General features: G+C 35.8%; 1 protein-coding gene across 1 annotated transcript in view; it reads left to right on the top strand.

Moving 5' to 3' along the window:
- The window catches only part of SLC12A1 (solute carrier family 12 member 1), a 423,573-nt gene that overhangs the window by 257,059 nt on the left and 143,023 nt on the right, over nucleotides 1-23,491 (top strand). Inside the window, exon 17 of the mRNA XM_044077625.1 lies at nucleotides 5,359-5,499. Within this exon, the coding sequence (XP_043933560.1) occupies nucleotides 5,359-5,499 (141 nt within the window). The remainder of the gene's footprint in view (nucleotides 1-5,358; nucleotides 5,500-23,491) is intronic.

Raw genomic sequence — 23,491 nt, 5'->3', positions numbered from 1 at the left:
TTATTTATTTAATTTTGTTGGTTAAGCAGGTGAATGGGCTGATCAGTGACATTTTCAGCCACAACTTGGGACATATTATTCTGCATGTATTGCCTCACACATTTACTTTATTTCTATATAACTTGCCCTTTCCCTTTTCTAAACATCCTACCTCCATTTCTTTGATTCCCATTGCAGCATTCAATACTTCAGTTATGATTGGTTTAGATTCTGATTTACATTTTCTAGTCATTGCTTTTTTGGTAGCCAGTGGTATTAAACTCAGTAAACTCTTTCTATATATAGGCATTTCAGTTCCTATATGCTGTCACAAAAAATATTTCCTTAGTTAACTATCACTTCTTCCTCCAACATTTCTGACAAAGTTCTTTGTAGGGAAATTTAACTGGTTGGGATACAAGGATGTCCTGACTATGGTGGAAACATTATGATCAAATGAGAGTTGTCCACATAACTTTCCAGGTCTCTTACGTCTGTTTCTATCTGAAGATGATTACCATTTATAAGATATGAAGCAGGGTTTTTACCAAATTCAACTATATTGCACTTGTCTGCATTTAACTTTATACCATTTTCAGTACACCTGCTTTTTGCATATTCTAAACCTTGCTGGAGCTGTTTATTATCAATAGATGAGCATAGTACCCAGCTTGCAGTCATCAGTAAACTTGGTCAACCTAACTTCTGGGATATTGACCTGGATGTGTGCAAAATAAATGTCTAGCAGGAGAATGCCTAGTACACATCCTTGTGGTACACCACTCATTACAGTTTTACATTCAGAGAATATACCAGCAACTATCACAACCTGAGATTCAGCGAATGATGTAGGAGTTTACATTATGTTTATAAAATTGTCCAATAGTTTCAGTATGAGAAATGGTATCAGAAGTCTTGATCAAGTCAAGATAAGCAGTGTACACAGAGGGATCACTGCCCACAACCTCTGTAACCTTTTCAAAGAAGCTTACTAGGTTCAAAATGTAGGACCTGCCCTTTTCAAAACCAAGCTAAGAGGGGTCTAGTTCAGCTAGGTTGTCTATGTCTGCATAAAGTCTATAGAGGGGCCATCCTTGTTTAAGGAAGTCACAGTGGCAGTTCTTCAGGCATCAGGCACAAACCCTGTAGACAATTTGAGGATGAACAGTTTCTTTAGAGGTCTGGATATTGCATACTTGGCATTAATGAGAATGCAACTTCAATGTTGTCTGCTTGCATGAAGGTATTATTTTCAGAGGTTGACAAGGATACTAAGACTTGTTCCAAAGTGATTTCAGGTGAACTACATTTTCAGAGTTAGTTTCAGGCAGCAATAGGGGTAGGTAGAGAAAGTTAGCACTACATTTATCTGCTAATATATTGGCTATTTCCTCAGGATCAGAGTACATGATCTTATTATCAATGGGCTCCATGAATTGTTGGACATTATTCCTTTATTTTCTAGCATAGCTTAAGAAAGATTTGTAGTTTCCTTTGTTACCTGTGACAACCTTAAGACTGTACTCTGCTTTACATTTTATAACAGTATGTAAAAATCTACTGCCAATCATTAGCGGACCGGAGTTCCGCTGTGGCGACCCCTAACCGGGAAAAAGCCGAAAGACACAACAACAACTCTTAATTTCCTAACTGGCATGTTTCAGTATAGTCTTGAAGGAGGGAGGATGGTAAAACTTCTCTGAAGTCAGCTTGAGGTAGAAAAATACCTATTCAAACACTTGTATGCAAAAATTCTAAACCTTCTGGACGTTGTTGCCTACTTGTAGCTGTACAAATAAACTCACACTGTTCTTTTGTATATTGCTAGCCAATCTCTCTTTCTAACCTCTTCTGATTGATTCTTATAGTTAGTCATGGATTATTTTATATGCTGAAAAAATATCCATTTTGTCAGCAGCTTTTTTCTAGACTTAAACAAAAACTCAACCAGAGCTGCTCTTTCACTTAGCACCCTCCTGTCCCCATCTCTTTCCCTGTACTCTGTTATCAATCCGTGGTAGGGAAAGGCAGTCTCCAATCTGCAGTCCAAACTTCTCCTTGGCCTCATCTCCTGCTATCACCTTTCCCACCATACTTAGTTACTCTCAATACCCTGTTTTTTTGCTAATTTTCTTCAGTAAATTCCAGCCCCCTCTTGCCTAATTTCTCTATCCTACTTGCAGTCAGCCTCTTAGGTAAAATCTTCTTTTCTCCCTTCCTGTGATGGCTTAGTTAATGGAATACTTTCTGGCTAGATAATTTGCTTCTATAACCTTTATTTTTATCTTCACCCTGAAAAGACTTGAAACTGCCTCGAAATGTTTCACTTCACTGAAATGTTCTTTTTTGGATTTATCAATACAAAATAACATAATTTGCAAAAAAGCATGTTTTTCTTGATTACCATGCCAGCTATAGCCATGAATTTGTGGGTCCCTTATTTTCTTTGTCAATGGCTACTAGTATAAAAGAAATAAAGCACAGCTTGTTGGGGTGGAACCCACCGACCTTAATTCTTGCCTCTGACCCCTCATATATCCATCTGTCCATAGGCCCTTTTCATGGGGTCAGGGTGTCACTTCAACAGTGACAATCATCTAAATCCAATATCTCCTAAGTTACCCTATTATTCTATTAGGGAATGTAAATGCTACCATCTTCTCATAAAATCCCAGCTGAATCTATCAAATGCTTTTTCTGCAGCAAGACCCACCAACAATAGCAGGGTCTTCTTAATCTCTGCGTCCTTGCAGATCACCATTGCTCTGTAATATTGCCATATGATTTCCTCCCTCCACAACACCACATTGATCCACATCTATCAACTTTTGGCAATACCTTTGCAATTCTCATAGCCAGTGGAGACATTAACAATTCATAAACATTGTTAAAAATTGAAATTGGTCTGTGTAAAACTGGTTCTGGAGGGTTTTTACCATCTTTGGGTAATGCAGCCACTGTAGTTTTCTTCAAAACAGGTTGGCACGTTCCTGCCTTTTAAAATATTGTTAAATAAGACATTTCAGATGTTTATCTGTTTTCTCCCCTTCGAGCTTCAACAGTTCCATTGGAATACCATCTGTTCCCACAGACTTCCCTGTTGATTGATTATGCATCACCATTTCTATCTCATCCTTTCCTATCTTAGCTATTAATTCTTGAGCTTTACCTTTTTCATACCTTGACATAGTTAAGTCTTCCATAAATATTTCAATTTGTGCCTTTTATTGTTTTTTCTGTTCATCTGCTTTACATAGAATTTCACAGAATTTATGAAATATTGACAAGATCTCTACAGGATTGCCAATTATCTTTCTTGTCATAGGCTCCCTACGTCTGGTAACAGCCGTTCTGCTTTTTGCTTCTTAAACTGTTGTGTTTAGAGTTTTTGTGTTCTTGCTTAACAACAAGCTTTCTAAACTCATGCATATTATCCAGATATTCCCTTAATTTCTCTTTAGCAGTCAACCTCTGTTCTTGTTCTGTAAGATTCCGCTTCTTCAGCAGAACTTTAACTTTTGACAACCCATCTAAAAGAATTCTAATACCCCTTTCCCATATTTCTTTTTCTTTTATTTCTACTGTAGTTGTTAAACTCAGTCATTTTATCTTATTCCCTACCTATCCCTTCTGAAGAAATTTGTATCTTCCCTAATAACTCTCAAGTCATTTCCACTACCCATGCCTTAACTTCCTGTGCTTTTAACAAATAAGTAGAAAACACCAGTGTCTCATTTTTCCTTAATTACCCCACATCTTCATTCTTGTCTTTATTGGCGTATGATCTGAAATAGTTATTTGATGGTTTTCAAAGCTTTCAAATAATTACCCATGCTCCTGTGAAATACGATTTCCAGGAAGTCTGTCTCAGTTATTGTACCCTGGGGAATAATATTCAAACTCTCTCTGAACTCCTGACAGTAATTCACATATTCCATTGTAAATATTTGCATATATTTCTATAGAAACCTTCCCTGTTTGGTTATACTCTCACTTCCAGGTCCCCCACGCATCCTTACCACTGCCATTCAGGTTCCATTCCCCACACATAATAAATATTCCCTACTGAAAACAAATTATTTCTTCCCAAATTCTCTTACGCTCTATAATAGTAGTTTTATGTGGAACATAAACAAATCAGTGCATTCCTCCTTCCCTTCTAAAACCCCCTACTATGTCAAATCCACCATTCTCTAACAATACTTAATTTAATGTATAGCCGTTACTATATATGTGTATATATATATATATATATATATATATATATATATATATATATATATATATTTGTTGTTCTTCAATTGTTAGCTCTCTAATATGTATTGAATGTATATATTCTTGTTTGTAACCAATTTTATTGAACCTGAATGTTGTTTGTTGTTGATGCAGCAATTGTATCTGTGGAGCTTTTCTCCCTGGGCTTCCACTGAAAAGGGATACTTATGCCCAGTCTGATTATCACAGTTAACAAATACCAGTCATCAATATGATAAGAGCTCAAAGAGCATTAAAAGAATCACACCCCAAACATGTAACACTGTTAGAGCAATAATAAATACCAGCACATTCAAGGTATTTTGAGATAAACACTTACTCATGCAGAATGTAAATACAAAAACCTATAGTCAATTCAGACACCATTGCAGTCCCTAATTATCTATACAGATACATTATCAACACAGGAAAAAATTACACTGCAACAGTCAGTTCTTAAGTTACTACTCTTGTATGACTAGAGACACTTTTGTGGGTTCAGGCACTAGTTTTGGGGTAAAATCTGCCACCTTCTGTTCCTCAGTTTAAAACTACAGCCTAATGAGCCAACACAGGTTAAGTTTTAACTAAGTACTCTGGTTTATGAATTTGAACTTAATGATAGTAAACAAGTTACATATTTCCTTTGGTCTGGGCTATATTTACAGGCTTTTTATTTTTATGTTTTACAGTTTTCTTTTCTGCTTTTGTAGATTTATTGTTTTCAGATCTTCTCCATCTCAGAGGTAGATCCAGAAGTCTATACAGCATTGATAATTACAAGCATGAAATAACAGATCATCATCACTTGAACATCTACTGCACTCCAGTTTGTAGTTAGAAAGCTACTACACAGTAAATATAGTTGGCTCTTTTAGTAAAACATGTTCAGTTGAGTCAGACCACAGAATTTAATTTTGAATATCATGCTTTTATACTAGAAGGCATTTCTTTAAAGTAATTAAATTATTTAAAGGTGATCTGATACACCTTATTGTTCAAGTAGTATTCATATGTTATTCGGGTAACTTAACGTTATTTATGGAAGTTAAGAGAAATACGCAGTTGCATCTTTATTTTTATGTTTGATTCTACTGTAAACCTGTGTTTTTTTTAATTATTCAGGGTCCGAGAAAGCAAATGGTAGCTGAGATGAACTGCACCATGGAAAAATATCAGGGCTGGCTCATCAAAAACAAGAGAAAAGCATTTTATGCTGCAGTTGCTGCTGACAACTTCAGGGACGGTGTTAAAAGTATGCTACAGGTGGGTTACTGTTTCCATGGCAAAGAAAATCATAGATATATATATATATATATATATATATATATATATATATTTTTTTTTTTTTTTTTTCTTTGCTTTGTTTCTATAAAACAACATTTACAAAATATATTCAGATTACAAATATACTGTTATGAACACATTTTACAAAGGTTTATAGGAGGTTATATCAGTAAGACTGTACTGGATATCTTAACATTCCCTACAACTCTGTGACTGCAGCATGAGAAAACTCTTGATTTATCAAGAGTAATTTCCATAAACATTAAACATCCCAAGATTTCTCTGATAAAGTTTCAGTCATAGTATTGTAGTACAGAAATATTTATGGAACATGTAAAAAATGGAAAGAGAAAAAGAGTGTGTGTGAAAGAGAGAGAGAGAAAGAGAGGATTCCTTCCATTGGGTGGCAAACCTAAACCTTTCCTTTCACCATTGCAATTTTCACTGAATTCTATTTCTGAATTCAGGAAAACAAAGTACTGTCATTCATATGGGCAACATGGAATCTTCTGGATTTGATTTTGATTAAAATACCTGGTTTCTTTCTTCAGTGCAAAACTACAGCATTTAAAAAAAAAAACATTTTTAGTCTTAGAAGTGTGTAATACACATTTATAGATGTAACCCTCTGAATGAAGAACTAAATAACTCAGAAATATTGTCAGGCAAATCATCAAAGTATCTGAAATGCTGACTATTATAGCAATAACCCATGGCTCGCTGTGGGTAATGTGGGATTTACCCATGGTTGGCATGGTTTAGTCACGAGGACGAAGCATATGGGGTCTATATTATAACAATAAACAATCAGATGATCGAACGTTGTTATATCGACACCTAAATCTCGAAAACGCATAACAGCGAGCAACCAGAATATTGATTTTTTTTCCCCAGGGAAAAAAAATTGCTGTTCCCAAAAAAAAAACAAACCCCCCCCCAACACTAAATGAAGTGGGGGGCTTTGCCCCAACACCCCCTGATGTGGGGGGCTGTGCCCCCCACACCCCCTACTTAAATATACCAACTTCGAGTTCGCACTACAGTGGAGGAAATGGCACAACCCCAGATGGCAGGCCAAGCAATTTGTTTCCCTGGGAAAAAATTTGCTGTTCCGGCCATTCGCTATTTTGCCGGTTCAACATTTAGTGTTCGAACTAACAGCGTTTGATCATCTGATCATTCGCTAAACTAAAGCAGACCCAGCATATGTAATGCTTTTTTTTTTTTTTGTGTGGTCTTTGCCTAACATTTGCTTTGTTAAAGTACCATTAGAAAATTGTACGTGAAACTTCGGAAATTGCAGTTGTCTTTGTAATCGGGAGTAGGTCAATCAGGGTGATTTCCCTTTTACAAAAAAGTACTTACAGTTTCCACACTTTTGATATATGCGGTTGCTGATATAATTGGGAGTAGTCCCAAAATAAGAAAAACTTGTAGTGTGTGTGCAGCATGGAAGCAATGACTACTTCAAATGATTTTTATTACAGAGATGATCTTTTCTATCTGGTGATATGAAACAGCCGCTCCATGATACGTTAGCAGCAGTACGTTTTCTTGTCACTTTATGTTGGATTTATAACGAGCACGCTGGTTGGATTGACCAATCAGCGTGCACATTTTTCGTGCTTCGCGATGTTCCATTGTATAATACTGATTATACAATGACTGGCCATTAATATTCAAAAAAGAGCATGCTGATGGTCAGCCCAACCAGAGTGCCTATTGTAAATTGAGCATATACCAAAAAAAAGCCCAGTCACCTGGACTTTCTTCTATTGATATATGCTATGATTTTTTCAGTTTCCTTGAGCTAAGACAACGAAAAAAAAAACACACTAGAAACAGAAGCCCCGTCCTCATATATTTTGTATGTAATTCTAAACCTGGCAACAGGTTTATCTACTGAAACACAAGGATCTCTGTACCCAAGCAGTTGATCAGGAAGCAGAACATTTCTAACACTTTTTTTAATTCAAAATGTATGACTTCCTCTCAGGCAGCATGCATATGAAAAATATGATGAAAGATAAGAAATTTGCAATCTGAACAGTTTACAGGTACAAGAGAGACAAGACAGAAATGCAAGGAAAATCAGGTATGTTTCTTTAGTTTTGCATAATGTACCCAATTTTTGTTGTATTTCTGCCTTGTCTCTTACATACCTCTAAACTATCCAGATTGCAAACTTTTTCTTTCTTTAAAAAAAAAAAAAGTTAAAGAAGCAGCGGGGATCTTCCTTCTTTTGTTGCTTTCTTGCCAAAGCATGGATGTACTGTGTAAGCATGGGAATGTAAGTCCCATACGTGTGTGCAGTACATCAGGAAACCCCAGGATACTGAGGAAAAAATGCAGAAGAGCATCACGGCACCCTTATACAAAGACATTATTTAAGAAAAGTAACTAACATTTTCTTAAATAATGTCACTGTATAGTAGCAATAACCCATGGCTGGGTGTGGGTAATGCTGGATTTACCACCCATGGTTGGCTTTGTTTTGTTACTCGGGCTTTGCCATAGTGACCAAACCATGCCAACTATCAGTAAATCCAGCATTACCCACACCTAGACATGGGTTATTACTACAGTACACTGTTTCTCATCAGAGAACAACCTAGTGCCAAAGGATATCAGAAATTCATTATAAAACATATGATCAGTATATGATAATTAACTGAATATAATGCAGTACTGAGCAAAAGTATGTATTAGTTATAAGGACTTCAAAAATGGTACTGCAGATGGCTTCCAGGTGAAGAAGACACAAACAAATGATTTCCAAGGTCTATTCAACAATGCACACTAATAAAATAAAATTAACGCTTAACTTTATCACCACGTTTTTTCCGGAATACATCGGACTTCATCAGATAAAATATAAACTACCCATCAGTCTCTATATATACCCGCTCATTACACTAATCAATCCATTGATTAACTAAAACTCTAAAAGGTGAAGTGCATAAAAAAACTAAATATGAACAGCCACTATTTTTTACTTACTGCAAAGCCTAATAAAATATTAAAAATGCACATTATTGGCAGGGTGCAAACATATCAGTATAATCCTGAAGTATAAAAACTATACTAAATTCATATAACTATTATATAAAACTAATAATATTGGACTAAGCAAAATCCTATAACAATAAATATCTAAAATCACCTATAAAACTCCTACAAAAGTGAATTGAAATATGAAGAATAAATATAAAGTATAAAAAAATCTGGAAACAAATAATTTGTTTAAAACCCAGACTGAGAAAAATATATAAAAAATTGGCCTTATGTACTGACAATGAATAGTAATAAAATCATTTTGTTACAATCTTGCTGCTCTGAGTTTTAACACTGGGCTGAATAAAATATGCTCATTCAGACCTGGCTCCCTGTTAGCTTCTAGAATGATTTGCCAGTATATTTCTCTGTACTCAGTCCTCTCCTCCTGTGCCCCCATGGTCTTTTAAGATTTCTTCTTGTACAAAGAAAGTAAAAATGTCTGGGTACAATTCTTAGTGTGCTTATAAAGCATGTTTGTTTCATCTTTCCTAGAAATAGCATAAAAATATTCAAAGATTCTTTTTTTCAACTTTCGCTCAGTCTTTCCCCACATAGAATGCATCACCTATTTTACATTGTGTGAGGTATATTACTCCCTTACTGTCGCAGTTTGAAAAATATTTTGCTTGTATAAATTTATCAGTACTCCCAACATAGACTGCTTTAGTATTAGCAGTGTGTGAACACTGGGCACAAGTCCCACATCTATAAGTATCCATTTTTTATTACAAGAACCATTTGTTTTGTTATAACCTTGTTTTACAATTTCCTTTATGCTGTTGCCTTTCCTAAATACAAATCTTATGGGGTTCTTAAAAAATATTTCTAGGTCTGATAAAACAGCAAAGTTAGCCCAATTATTCAAAATTATTCTCTTGACCATGTTCACCTCATTGTTATAATTTAATACCAGAGCTCCTTTATAATTAAAGTTATTTGGGCTGTGGTTTTTAATTTGTCCAAGTCTTTTGGGTTTCTAATACCATGACGGGAGTAGACCCCATTCCTAAGTCAAAGTACAATTAAAGTTCATGAAATTAGTATTGTTTCACTCTTTGATGTTAGCCAAAAGTGCTAACCCGCAATGTGCCCAGTAATGACTTCTGCAATTCGTACGGTGTTACATGAATTGGTAACATATCTAAATATGCTTGTAAATTATTTTTTATAAGACCAGTTGCTCCTACTACTGGAACTGTCTGGCTATCTTTCTTCCAAATGGCTCTCATTTCTGCCTGCAGATCAAGGTATTTTATGACTTTGTGTCTGTCGGTATGCAAGACACTGTAGTCACTGGGTGTGTTGATTTCAATGATCAATGCTACTTTTGACTTCTTTTCTTGGACCACTATATCTGGTTTTCTAGCATCTATCTTTTGAACTGTTGGTATTGGGTGATCCCATGTGATATAAACTTCATCATTTTCTATGATTCTTTGTGGCTCATGTTTCCAGTGTTTTTCAGCCACTTCAATATCATAATATTTGCACAATCTCCAGTGTAACAGTCTTGCCACATTATTATGCCTTTCAGTATACAGTCCCTCTGCCATTAGTGCGTCGCAACCAGCAACAAGGTGTGTGACTGTTTCCAATTCAGTTCAACAAAACCTGCATATGTCTGTTTCTCCCACATGTTCAATGGACTTTGTAAACCAGCATGTACGTAGCCCAATATCTTGGGCTGCCAATATTTACCTTTCATTTCTTGATGTGAATTCACCTCTCCTTAACCATTCCTGTGTTTGATCTTGATCAACATGAGGCTCTTCCAGAAGTTTTCTATACTTGCAACTATATTTATGATTTTTCCACATTTCTTGCCTTCTCATCTGGTCCTTCACCTTATATTCTTTCTTTTGGTTTTTAGCACATTCAGTTCCTGCCTGATTTTTATCCACTTCTGGTTTGATTTCCATTCCTGCTTGACGTTGATATGCTTCTGCTAAATTAAGCAGAGATGTCATCTTAGATTTATTCTCCTTATGTTTCAAAACGTTCACTACATTTGGATCTTGTGAGGTCACTAGATATGCATGGAGTCCCACTATTGCCAATCTATACATGTAATCAATTTCAAGGAGGCCCATCCCTCCTTTGGAATGGGGAATATATAATCTTGGTATACACTGATTTTTATAAATCATTTGGTAAGCATGAAGCATCCTTCTTGTTTTAATTATCCAGTCTATCCAACACTTTTTGAGGCCAGTCAATCACTCCAAAACTAGAAGTTAGGACAGGAAGAGCAAATTGATTTATAGCTTGGATCTTGTTCCTAGATGTCAATGCTGTTTTTAGGATTAATTTAAGTCTTCTAAAGTACTCCCTACTGAGTTTTATTCACATTTGTTCATGTTTTATTGCTGATCCTTCATCAATTCCCAAGTATTTATATACTCCCTCTTGCTCAAGTTCTTTTATTTCACATTCTTGTCCCAAACTGATGTTTTCCTTGTGCTGCAGTTTTCCTTTTTTAAAGGTTGCTTTTTCATATTTATCAAGACCAAATGACATTCCAATAACATCTGAAAAAGTTTTGACAACCTGCAGCTGTGCTTTCAGTTCCTCATCTGATGAGGTATACAGTTTTAAATCATCGACAAAGAGAAGATGAGAAGTCATTAGACTTTGTTGTTTTCTAGGAGCCAAATTGTAGCCATGGCCTAAGCTGTTACGGCTTAATGGATTAATGGCAAGGCAGAACAGCAATGGTGATGAGTCACCCTGAAATAGCCCCCTTTGAATTTTTACCCCTGGGATAATAATCTGTCCTTTATCATGGCTTAATTGTAGAGTGGTCTGCCACTGTTTCATGGTTACTGTAATGTAGTCAATCAGTGTAGGGTGTATTTATACATTTTAAGTACTCTTTTATCCATGAATGTGGGATACTGTCAAATCCTTTTTTGTAGTCAATCCATGCCATACTTAGATTCTTCCCCTTCTTACACTTCTCCACTATAACTTTGTTTAACATCAAATGATCCTTTATTCCATACAACTTTCTTTTATTGCCCTTTTGTTCTACTGCCATAATTGAGTTTTCTTCTAAATGACTATAAACTCTGTCGGCATCATTTCCCGTGTATAGTTTATACGTCATTGGAAGACAAGTTATTGGTCTATAATTTTAGGGTAGCTTGCAGGTTCACTCTTAAGTAAGAGCATTGTTTTTCCTGTTGTTAACCAGTGCAGTGTGTGTTCAGGGTGCGCATATAAATAGTTCTTACTCATGGCTAAATCCTCATGCAAAGAAGTTAATAGTTTAAGCCAAATGTTAGGTACTGCATCTGGGCCTGGGGTTTTCCAGTTAAAGGCTTTTCTCAACTTTGTTTCAATCTCTCTGTCTGTTATTTCATCCCATTTCATATCCTGTACCTTTAAACTTCTTATTCTTTCTTTTACTTCTTCTATCCATTTAGCATCTTTGTTATGTTCCACAGGATCTTCATAGATACTTCTCCAAAATGTATCTACTTCCTCTTTTTTTGGCGGTCATTCAATTCCTTTTACCTTATTTCCCACTTCTCTATAAAACTTTTTTGGGTCATCGATAAATTGCTTATTTTGTGCTTTTCCCTTATATTTATCTTTGTATCTTCTAAGTCTTTCCACCTGTTTTGAAATTTTTAGTTTGATATCTCCAATAGTGCATAATAGATCCTGGTCTTTCTTTTATCACATCTATCTTTCTTAGTATTTTTGTTGATCTATTCTCTCTTCTATAATCTTCTAACAATGATACTTAGCTGCTTTATAGTTTTCTGTATTCAATATTTCCATGATGGTATTCGCTTTTCCCTTGCTACCCTGTGTTACCATGGGAGAATTTTATCAGTTATTATTTTAGCAGCACAGTAATATATTCTCTTTACTTCTGTTATATTGGATGGATCTCTATGGACAGTCCTAATTACTGTGTTTGTTTATTCAAGCTTCTGACTTTTGGGGTTTTATTAACCTTCTGCAGTCTATTTCTGTCATTGATCTTGATATATCTGTCTTTGTCTGTTAAATCAAGCAACTCTTCTCTTAACTAATTTTCTTCCATACTAAGGGCACATCCCTTCTTCTCCATTTCCTGTGGACATTCTATAGAAAGTTCTATAGCATCTTCCTGTGACACATTCTCTTCAGTTTCATCCTGTGTCATCTGTTCTGTCATATGGGAACTCACTAACCTATCACTCCTCAACATTGACTGCGTCAGAATTTCCAATGTTTCCTGTTCCTTTCCTTGCTGTTTAGCTTCAAATGAACGTTTATACTGGTTTCCTGTGGAAGGCTGCAAAATATCTTTATATGGCACCTGACCAGTTGCTTCCTGTTCCACTAGTTTCCCCTTAATTTGAATATCCATTGCTCTATCCTGTTGTGGTGCTTTCTGTATTTGATTTACTACACTGAATCCTTCTCTTTGCAGCTGTTCCATAACCTCAATTTCTGTTTCTCTGACTTCTCCATTACTAATCTCTTTTTCTATTTTTCTTCTTAGTATTCTTATTTTTTGTATTGTAAAGTTTTTCATATCCGGATTCCTTTCCCTATATTTTTCTTCAAATATCTTTGGTGCTGCTCTTTTTGTATTGGTTAGGTTTGCTTTCTCCTTTGCATAAATATTACACCATATTAAATCTCTTTTCCTTTTCCCCTGTCCATATTTCTTCTTCATGTTTCCCAATCTTCTTGCTTTTCCTTACTCTGGGGACTCACTCCATCATGCTGTGATGTAGTCTGTTTTAGACATTCTACACTAAATCCTTCACTTTGCAGGCACTCTATAACTTCAACTTATATTTCTTTAACTTCTGCTTTACTAATGATCTTTTCTACATTACATCTCTGTGCTATTAATCTTTTCATTGTGAAATTTTCCATATCTGGATGCCTTTTTCCTGTATTTCTCTTTGAATATCTTTGAGATGGCCTTCTCTATATTAGTTAACTTGGCTTTCTCCTTTGCATAAATATTGCACCATATCAAATCTCTCTTTCTTTCCCATGTCCATATTTCTTTTTTATATTTTTCAAATATCTCTAGGTTTTGTTGGTTTTATTTTCTCACTTCCACAGATGCTTCTTTTTCCAAAGAGATCAGTGTTTCTTGATCTATATACTGTTTTTCAAAAGCCTGTTGTATTGATTAACACACATTTTTATTTGAAGCTTGTGACAGCTTTTTCCTGTGGAAGTATTTTTCTTTCCTCTAATTTCTCTCTTAATCATTTTGTATATCTTGTATCTGGAAATTCTGGTCTTTTTACATAATAGTAACAATACATCATTTCTTTCTTATCCTCAATAGTCCACTTTATTGTCTTTATGGCTCTTCTTTGGCCAATCAATTTTTGTCATTTTTGTGGACTGCTACTTCCTTCTACAACAGGGAGGCCATCCTTCCTCTGAGCCTGGCCCCATTGTAGGAATGTTTCTGTTTTTTGAGGATTCTACACTGTCATTTTTTCCAGTCCTTGCACCAGTGTGCCTACCAGGATTGGGCACTTTTTTATCCTGGGTCTTGTGCACCCAGCTATCTTTTTTTTGTTTTTGACTTACTTCTGTCCATGATATATGCTATATAAATACAGTCTATATATCAGTGTTGCCTTGGTGAAATTTTGAGAAAAACAGGGCCCACCTCGCGAAGGTACTCACCAAGACTTGAGGATGAATTCAATTTCAGCACTACTACTCTCCTTTGCTTGCTGACTTTTCATCTCTCCATCAGGACCCCTTATTTGGTCTGTCCATTTGATTACAATGATTAATATTAATGTGGTCTTCCTGGTTCACATATTTCAGTATAACATTGTCTTTTCCTAAAATAGGACAAAATCCACCTTCCCTCCCATTCTTAACTCCATTCATCACCTCCTCAATCAATTGCTTAGGATATTTTCTATCAAGAAAAAAACTGTTTTTTTAAAAAAAAACTCACATTCATTTATAAAATCCTGCTCATCTGAGGTCATTCTAAATGTTCTCATAAATTGTCCTTTATTTATACTTGTCTTTTGTTCATAGGGATGGGCACTAGTAAAAAATAAATATGAATTAGAGAAAGTTGCTTTTCAATAGACCATTGATTTAAAACCCTTTTGTTGATCAAATTTAAAAATACTAACATCTAAATAGTTTAAAACATTCCTAGAAATATTGTAAGTAAAACACAGAAAATTAGTAGTCGAACTAATATATTCAATACATTCCATTAACTTTCCATTAAAGTTTCTACCGTCTTAGTCCAAAAACACAAATCTCATCCAAACACCTCCTATAGTACTTCCAATACTGTGCATATGAAGAATTAAAAATAAACTTTTGCTGCCATCTGTGCAGTACAATATTTGCATAGGTAGGGGTACAGCATGCCCCCATAGCTACCCCACTTAATGGTTTATAAAATTCCCTCTCAAAGTAAATAAAATGATTCTTTAAAACTATATCCATTAATTCCAAGCATAATCAAAATTCATTATTATCAAACCCACCTTTCTCGATAAGTGCCTCCGCAAACCAACGTAAACCTATATCATGTGGTATTACCGAAAATAAATCTACAATAGCTATAGTTACAAAAATCAAATCCTTGGTGTATAATATAGAATTAATAGTCTTAAGAAAATCCCAGGAGTCCTTTAGAATCTGCTCCTGGTCCATCCAAGCCACCTTAAGTTTGTAATCCAAACATTCAGCCAAGGGGTAAATCTTAGACCCATTAGCAGCCACAATGGGTCTGAGAGGGGGTCATCTTTATTCTTATGGATTTTTGAGATACCAAAAATGGAAGGGGTAGCCAGCTTATCAATCCTCAAAACATTATATGTGTCCATATATACTACCCCTTCCAATAACATATCCATCAACATGCAGTCTATTTTACTATGTACTAAATTGATTTCATTGACAGAAACCCTCATATTTATTTTCATCACTCAAAGTCTCCATCATCTTTCCAATGTATACCATGGTATCCATAATTACTATCCCTCCTCCCTTATCAAGTTTCATCACTCTAATATTTCAGTTTGATCTAAGCTCATCCAGTAATAAATTTTCATTATGAGGGAGACTGGTGTATACTTTAGTATTTCTTCAAGTTTTCCTTTGTTTCTTCTCCACTACCGTCTCAAAATTTCTAAGTTGTGGGTGAAGCAGAGGGTTAAACATACTACTCTTCCATAAGGTATGCTCTGCTCCAGTTGTGACTGAGTTTTCAGAGTCCAAAAGTTCAAGGTTCTTTTTCCTTATAAATAATTATAAAGTCAATAATCACACTACTAATATCATATTTCTTACTAGAAATGAACTTGAGTCCTTTCATAAATAAATTAAGAAATGTAGGATTGATTTCCATCCCACTATAATTAAATACGTGGAAATTCTTATAAGAAAATTTGCACCCATCTTTGATAATCTGTTCACAATGTGAACCCACCATGTTCAAGTCACCCTCATTGACCAACCTGTAACTAAGAAAATCAGCACCTAAAACCTCTTCCCCTGGTGGCTCTCCCCCTCAAATGATTGTAATGGGTTACAATTTTGTTTCTCAACCTCTCCGATCTTCGTAAAGGGGGGTATTCCAAAGGGTCACCCAACTCAGTATTATCATAATTCCCTTGCTCATCACTATGACCCCTTGTAGGTGTCTGTCCATCTGCCCTATGGTGCACCTCCCATACAGGGTTAGAGGTATATTGTGGGGGTTCTGCTCCCTCTAAAACCTCTGGGTCTAGGGCAACTTCGAAGCGCTTTGTAATTTTTTTGTACTTTCTTTTAATAATAAGTGCACATTTCTCCTCAATTTCTTCTTTAATATTTAGATATTTAACCTTTTCATTATCTAATGTAAACATAAGGTCACTGATAATCAAACTATTAATAGTTTCAATTTGTTTTAATAAACCCTCTATCTCTCTTTCACTCTGCTGATTATCGCTTTCATAATATCAAAACCACAGGAGTCAAAAATGCATAACAATTCATTGTGAAATTCAGAACCTTTTATTACATTGTTCTGGGCCTTTTGGGACCAGACCCCTGTGGATACATTCTTTTAAATAACAATAGTCAATATTCAAAGTCCTGGATTTTAATATAAAAGCATGTAATTTATTTATACTAGAACTATAAGAATCCACTTCTATATAGTTCCCTGCTAACCATACTGAGAAAGAAATCCAATCATTTAACCAATTACCCAGCCCTTATTAGTGTGCATTGCTGAATAAACCTTGGAAACTTAGACCATTTGTTTGTGCCCTCTTCGCCTGGAAGCCCTCTGCGGTACCATTTCTGAAGTTTTTTGGTTGCTCGAGATTCGCGAGTCTGGGTACTGTTATTCTTCTTCTTTTTTATTAGTTATAAAGGCAGTATGCAGCAAATTAGTTCATTATCTCTTTACAAAAGTCAAGAACTGCCTACATTACTGAAATGAAAAAAACTTTTAATTATTTACTACATAAATAATTCCATTTCCAATACCTGCTTTAATCAGTTATGGGTAATGTGGGATCTGGAGCATATCCTAACTCTCAGCAGGTCTAAGGGACAGCACTAGCTCCTGAGCTATCTCAGGAAAATGGTTTATGTGCTCCAAAGTATGAATTATAGAAAGCATAAGAGAAGCGGTTAGGTATATTAAATACAAAAGAATGTACAATGATTATGAATGAGAAGGACCTGCGATGTACTTAGTCTTGGTATATGAGCTGTTGGTTGCTTGTAAACAGATATTGCTCCTCTGTCTTGTCCATCTCACATCTTCCATTTGTTCCAAGGTCCCATAAACCCTCTAATGGCCTACACTGAATAGCTTCCTGTGACAGTGCATTCGGTGTTCCACTACCCTCTCATGAAACAGCTTTTAAGTAAGTTTTAAATTGTTCCCAGTATAGTTTCATCTTGGGTTTCAATGCATTCCTTCTCCTGGGGTATAGTCAAAGGAGAACTTTTGCTTTTTAGCTAACTTCCAGATCTTTAGGAAATGTCCCCAGTGAGTTAATCTTCTCTGTCTCCCCAGCCATTGGTATGATACACAGCTTATAAGGAGGAACATCCCAAAGGATTTTCAGTTTATTTTTCTGAAATAAGTAAACAATTATCAGTCCATTTGCTGGCCACGTCTAGGTGACTCATAGGGAATGATTAGTATCCAGTCTGGAAATATCTCTACTATTTGATATTTTTCACTGTATTGTGCAGACAAAAAGTTTTTCTATTTGGATTTTTGAAGTTTTGAACCAAAAACTGTAAAGGTTCTGAAGTCTATGTCATCTCCAAAGAAGAGTGTTCTCATGGAAGGCACTATGCAGTTTTCAAAAACAAAAGTCTCTTTTGCCAAGCTAAACATTTGAAGGCCTACCTAGATCAACAGTAACTTGAGGCATTTGTGCAGAGATTTCCATCTGTTGACTGTAAGTCAGAGAACCTGGAGAGCAAGAGGCCTTGGTTACCCTTCCAATCCTGCTGATGCATACATACAGTGGCTCCGGTGAGGGTCCACCTTCTGCTCTGTCTGGACCTCCTTGTCCTGATCCCTCCAGAGGCAGTAACACCATGCTGTCTGTTTCTACACAGGTCTCCAGGGAGATTTTCAGGGTTTCTTGGGACACCATTTCCCAGGTGCTAACACCAGTGCTTCATCCCTGCACAATGTTGTTCTCTCCCTCCTTGAGTTATATGAAATTTTGGACATGCCCACCCATCTAGCTAAAAATAGTGCAGACCCTGGCCTTTTTGAAAAGTTTGCTGGGACCCCTCCCCCCTCTCCATAGACATGGCTTGTATTTCGCCACTTAGTTTAGATGCTCAAGGCTCAGACAATGGTCTTATGGATACCAGCCCAGGTGCCCTCTGATCATAAGAATTTAGCAATAGAACATGAGGCAGCCTGGAAAAAGAAATCTCACCACATCCACAGGCTTTCATATCAGGCTTTTCTTCTCAAAAGAAGAATGGAAATGCCTTACCCAGAATATTCAAACTGGAAGCTGTAAGAAGAAGACCCAAATTACTCTTCATAAAATTCCCACACTTATGGGCTATAATACAGAAGACAAGAAAGTACTTTTTCAAACTCCCCTATGGAGGATATTTCCTTCAGAAAGATTTTAAATCTTATAAAGTGGCATTTCAACTGAGGATATGCAGAGGTCTTAGAATCCAAGAAGTATACCATATATTTTCTTGGTATGAAGGAACCACAGCTTCTGGTGATTTCCACAGATTTTTCAGATATATAGAAACATATTTGAGTCAGCATCACTAGAACTTGACTGCCAACTACCTGATCCTAACAAAAATGGACTGATTCTATAGGATCCAAGGAGAGTATAGGTATCTGCATAAAAACCCCAATACTGGAGCCAACAGTTATCTCTCTTGAAGCTGGTAGGGGGTCTAAGCTTATACCAAGACTCTTTAATAATAAGGAGAACCATTTCACACTGTTTTGTGAAAGAAATCACAAATGAATCTTTACAAGAAAAGATAAGGACGTTGATCCAAACTGCCTTTAAAGTGGGTAAGCATGCCGTTATATGCAGTTATGATGCAGTGGATGCTTGTAGAAGGGCAGCAGTAGCTATTACTGCAATCAGAAGGCTTGGCAAATGATTCAGTCTATTGTATAGAATTTAAAGGGAAAATTATTAACAGATGGCTGTCTGGACATGACTTGTTTTCTCGTCCTCTCTCCCTTGAAATTAAAAACAAAATGGAAGAAAAAGGCAAACATATACAGTTTATGAAGCAGATACACCATTTGCTCATTCCAAGGTAGAACAGGAATTTCCTAGATGAAAAATGGTTCTTCTCCATGAAACAAACCAGGACACATTTCAGAAACAAAATGAACCATTGAAAAAAAAGAAAACTGAGCTCGGAGATGTGACAGAAGTAGAGGAAACCTGCAAGGCAAGAGAAAATATGTTGTCTCCCCCTCATGAAATCAGTGGCCAGTATTATCTATGTTCCCAGCCTAACACCTTCCCCTTTCTTTCCATCTCTCTCTTTTCATTTTTTGAGGAGTAGGTCCTTACACTTCAAGCAGAACTGGTATAGACTGACTAATAATAGTTTAGGCAGATACCATTTCTTTAAATATTTGTTAACTAAGTAAGCCCACTGGACACAAGAGTCCCTTATTAGGGTCAGCTTGAGGAGACTGTCTATTTAAGTCAGCTGCTCAGAGTCTCACAGTAGGTAAGTGGAGGTGGAAGGAATCAAACCCCATATACTGGATGCAAGAGGAATAGTGAGGTTACAGGGAGTAGAGTTGGTGAAGGTGGATGAGTTTAAGTACTTGAGATCAACAGTTCAGAGTAATGGTGAGTGTAGAAGAGAGGTGAAGAAGAGAGTACAGGCAGGGTAGAATGGGTAGAGAAGAGTGTCAGGAGTGATTTGTGACAGACGGGTACCAGTAAGAGTGAAAGGTAAGGTCTACAAGAGGGTAGTGAGACCAGCTATGTTGTATGGGTTGGAGACAGTGGCATTGACAAAAAGGCAGGAGTCAGAGCTGGAAGTGGCAGAGTTAAAGATGTTAAGATTTGTACTGGGTGTGACAAGGATGGATAGGATTAGGAATCAGTATATTAGAGGGTCAGATCAGGTTGGACGCTTTAGAGACAAAGACAGAGAGGCGAGATTGCATTGGTTTGGACATGTGCTGAGGAGGGATGCTGAGTATATTGGGAAAAGGATGCTAAGGATGGAGCTGCCAGGTAACAGGAAAAGAGGAAGGCCTAAGATAAGGTTTATGGATATGGTGAGAGAGACATGCAGGTGTTTGGTGTGACAGAGCAAGATGCAGAGGACAGGAAGAAATGGAAACAGATGATCCACTGTAGTGACCCCTAACGGGAACAGCCAAAAGAGAAGAAGAAGACACTGGATGCAAGAAGCAGCTCATTAACAACTCAGAGCCTTAGTCATGCTAGTAAATGGAACACTGGAGATTCACTGACAGACGTATTTAAATAACTATCTTAAAGCCATTGGGGTGCCTCATTTACAAACCAGAGTATTAATACACTTCAGCAATCAGCCTTTTTTTTTTTTTTAATATTAATAGAAAGAGAAGACGCTTTGTTTCTCATGCAGATAAAGTTTAGTGAAGTACATGAAAATTCAGCCTGGTCAGACTGCAAGGTACAGTCATTTAAGATAAACAACGGAGAGTGACAGTACATTTTAGGTTACTGTGTGTTACAGCAGATTATCTGAAACTTGTTTTAGCCAAATTTATGAGATGAAGTAAATTGCTGTGGTTGGCATTAGACACATTTATAGATTCTGTACTGGAGGTTAGGTTGTTACTATGGATTTAAGCATTGTCAAAGGACGACTTAACCATTTTCCCATTATTATTATGCTGAAAACTTTACAAGGAATTGTTTATTACTTTGACTAACCAAAGGGATACTATTTATTTGGGAAAGTGTGTTATTGGCTGAAAGACTGTATGAAAAGAAAATGTCTTGTAAGACAGCTTCCAAGGTAACTTCCAAAAAGGGTTGACTATCAGCAGTCAATGGGTGAGAAATAGCAATTAAAAAAAACTAAGTAGAATTAATCTGGAAAAGACTGAAACATATCTGAATATGAAGAAGGTTAGAAAAGTGCTGAAAGAACTCAACAGTGATGAAGGTCCGGGACTGGACAGGCTTGCATATGATTTTTATAAGGAGATAATTTTTTGTTAAGGTTTTATGTAAATGTTTATATAAATGTTGGCAATTAACAGAAAACAGGTAAAGGCTACTTGAGTATGTAAACATTTCTATTGAACGGCAGAATGTAAAGAACTGGAGGACCCTGGTTTTGACTACAAAGTTCTTATGAAGGTCCTTCAAAAGAGAGTTGGTAAGATGAAAAAAGACAATGCAGAATATGAAGTACTGGGATAGTTTTAAAGGAAGAAATATGCATTTATTATTAATTATAAGGAAAGTTACACAAGAAATGCGTTTATCAAAGTGAAGAAAGGAGGCAAGTTGAGAGAATTGTTGAAAGCTTATGAATCTGAGGTTAGGTTCTGGTATTTTGTGAAAAAAATGTATGCATCAACTTTCTTGGTCCCTTATATCAAAGGGTATTTAGTAGAATGTTTTGCATGAAAACTGGAGTTAGGAAAGACTGTGCCTTAAATCTGATGTTATTTTGCATTAATTATAATGTGAAGAGTTGTAAGAATTTAAGAAACAAGCAAAGTGGTAGAAATGGGAAATAGAAAAATTATTTATTCACCCGATTGTATTTAGCTGTGCTAATGATGTTATTTCTGTTATTAAGGAATCAAATTTATTTAGTAAGTTTTGGATGGTTTGTAAAAATTTTTAGAGGAAATAGGTCTGGAGTTAAGCATAAACACAAGGGGATTTCATGGGGTTAATAGGAAAGAAAAATATATAGTAGTACAAAACAGAATGAGGTATGAGATATTAAATCTTAAGAAAGTAAATAATGTGGGAAGAAATAGCCAGGGAATTGTTATGGCTAGGCTTGTATAGGCCCTAGGGCTGATAGCCTAGTACCAACCTATGAACCTATGAACCTATGAATAATGAACTGATTTCTTCATGAAAGGAGATGCGTTTTGAACTTAGAGAGATATTATTAAAATACAGAAAAAATGTATATTATAAGTAAAAACTGCTAACAGCAGCTGTTAACTACTTCTTGAACTAAATGTTGTAGCATATTCATGCGTCACTAAATACGTATTCATATTTCTTTTTTAGCATATCCTTGTATCTGTAAATATGTTTGTTTATTTCTTATGTGATCCTATTCACCAAAGTTGTGCCTACATATGGTCAAGTGAGATCAGTGCCCCACTAAACAAATATGAATAGGTAAATAAATAAATAAATAAATAAAAGTATATTTAAGTGGAAGTGTTTTATTAGGAAATATTATATGTTATAGAAGTGTTTTCCTTATGCCAGAATATTTAGAAGTTGAATATATGGGTCTTTTATTTTCAGTAATATGTGGCTCACCGAGGAACACCATAAAAAGAGGTTTATTGTATACAAAATATGAGCCTGGAGGGTGGATATGACTTGGCCTATTATTATTATTACTGTTTTGGACCTCATTACAGTTAAGAGTTATAGGTGATGTTTGGTAAATGAAAATCATATGTTATTAAGAAGGTATTTTTCAAGACTTTGAATTAATGAAAAGTAAGGTGAAAAGTGCTAATACAGTACTATACAATCTGAGTTATAAGAAAAACGTTTATGGTATGGAAGGATCTTGTGAATATAGAGGTCAGTCATTGCAGAAAATGCTATTTAGTTCTTGTAAAGGCATATTAATAAGACCAGTACTGGGAAGGACTGTAAACAAGAGTTAAGGAAGCTATTTTGTTGATTAAATAAATAAGTTATAAAACAGCAATATAAGATTTCATTTAGAGAATATTTAAAAAGATGCCAGGGAAAGCTGAGCAAAATATAAAGTTTTGGGAAAGAGGGCATGTTCATTTAAAAATTTAAGGTAGAAGAGAATGTGCAGATGTTTAGGATTCTGGGACATGGTAATACAATCGAGTATTGGGAGTTCTAGACAGGTGCCTTTTGAAAAATCATATTTATGGTTATTATGAGGGACAGGGTGAAGAACAGATGATAAGGAAAGATTACATTTTGGTAGAAAGTATATTGGTTATATGGCAGGTGGAGAGGTACTATGCAATAAACGAATAATGAAGAAGAGATGAATCAGATTTTACACCGTTATGTGTTACTGGGGATGTTTATGCAGTATAAAGATGTGTGTGTGTTGATTTTTTTATACTGTGCTTATTTATAGGAGGTTACTAGGCTAATGGCCCTAGAAGCTTTACAATCCTAGCCATGTTAATCCCAAGTATCCCCATTTCTTCTTTCTGGATAGTTTG

Source organism: Protopterus annectens, chromosome 7.part0 (genome assembly GCF_019279795.1).
Source record: "Protopterus annectens isolate FY-2018-M chromosome 7.part0, PAN1.0, whole genome shotgun sequence".
Lineage (NCBI taxonomy): Eukaryota > Metazoa > Chordata > Ceratodontiformes > Protopteridae > Protopterus > Protopterus annectens.
Note: the sequence above shows the minus strand (reverse complement) of the source record. Positions and strands in the feature narration are given on the sequence as shown.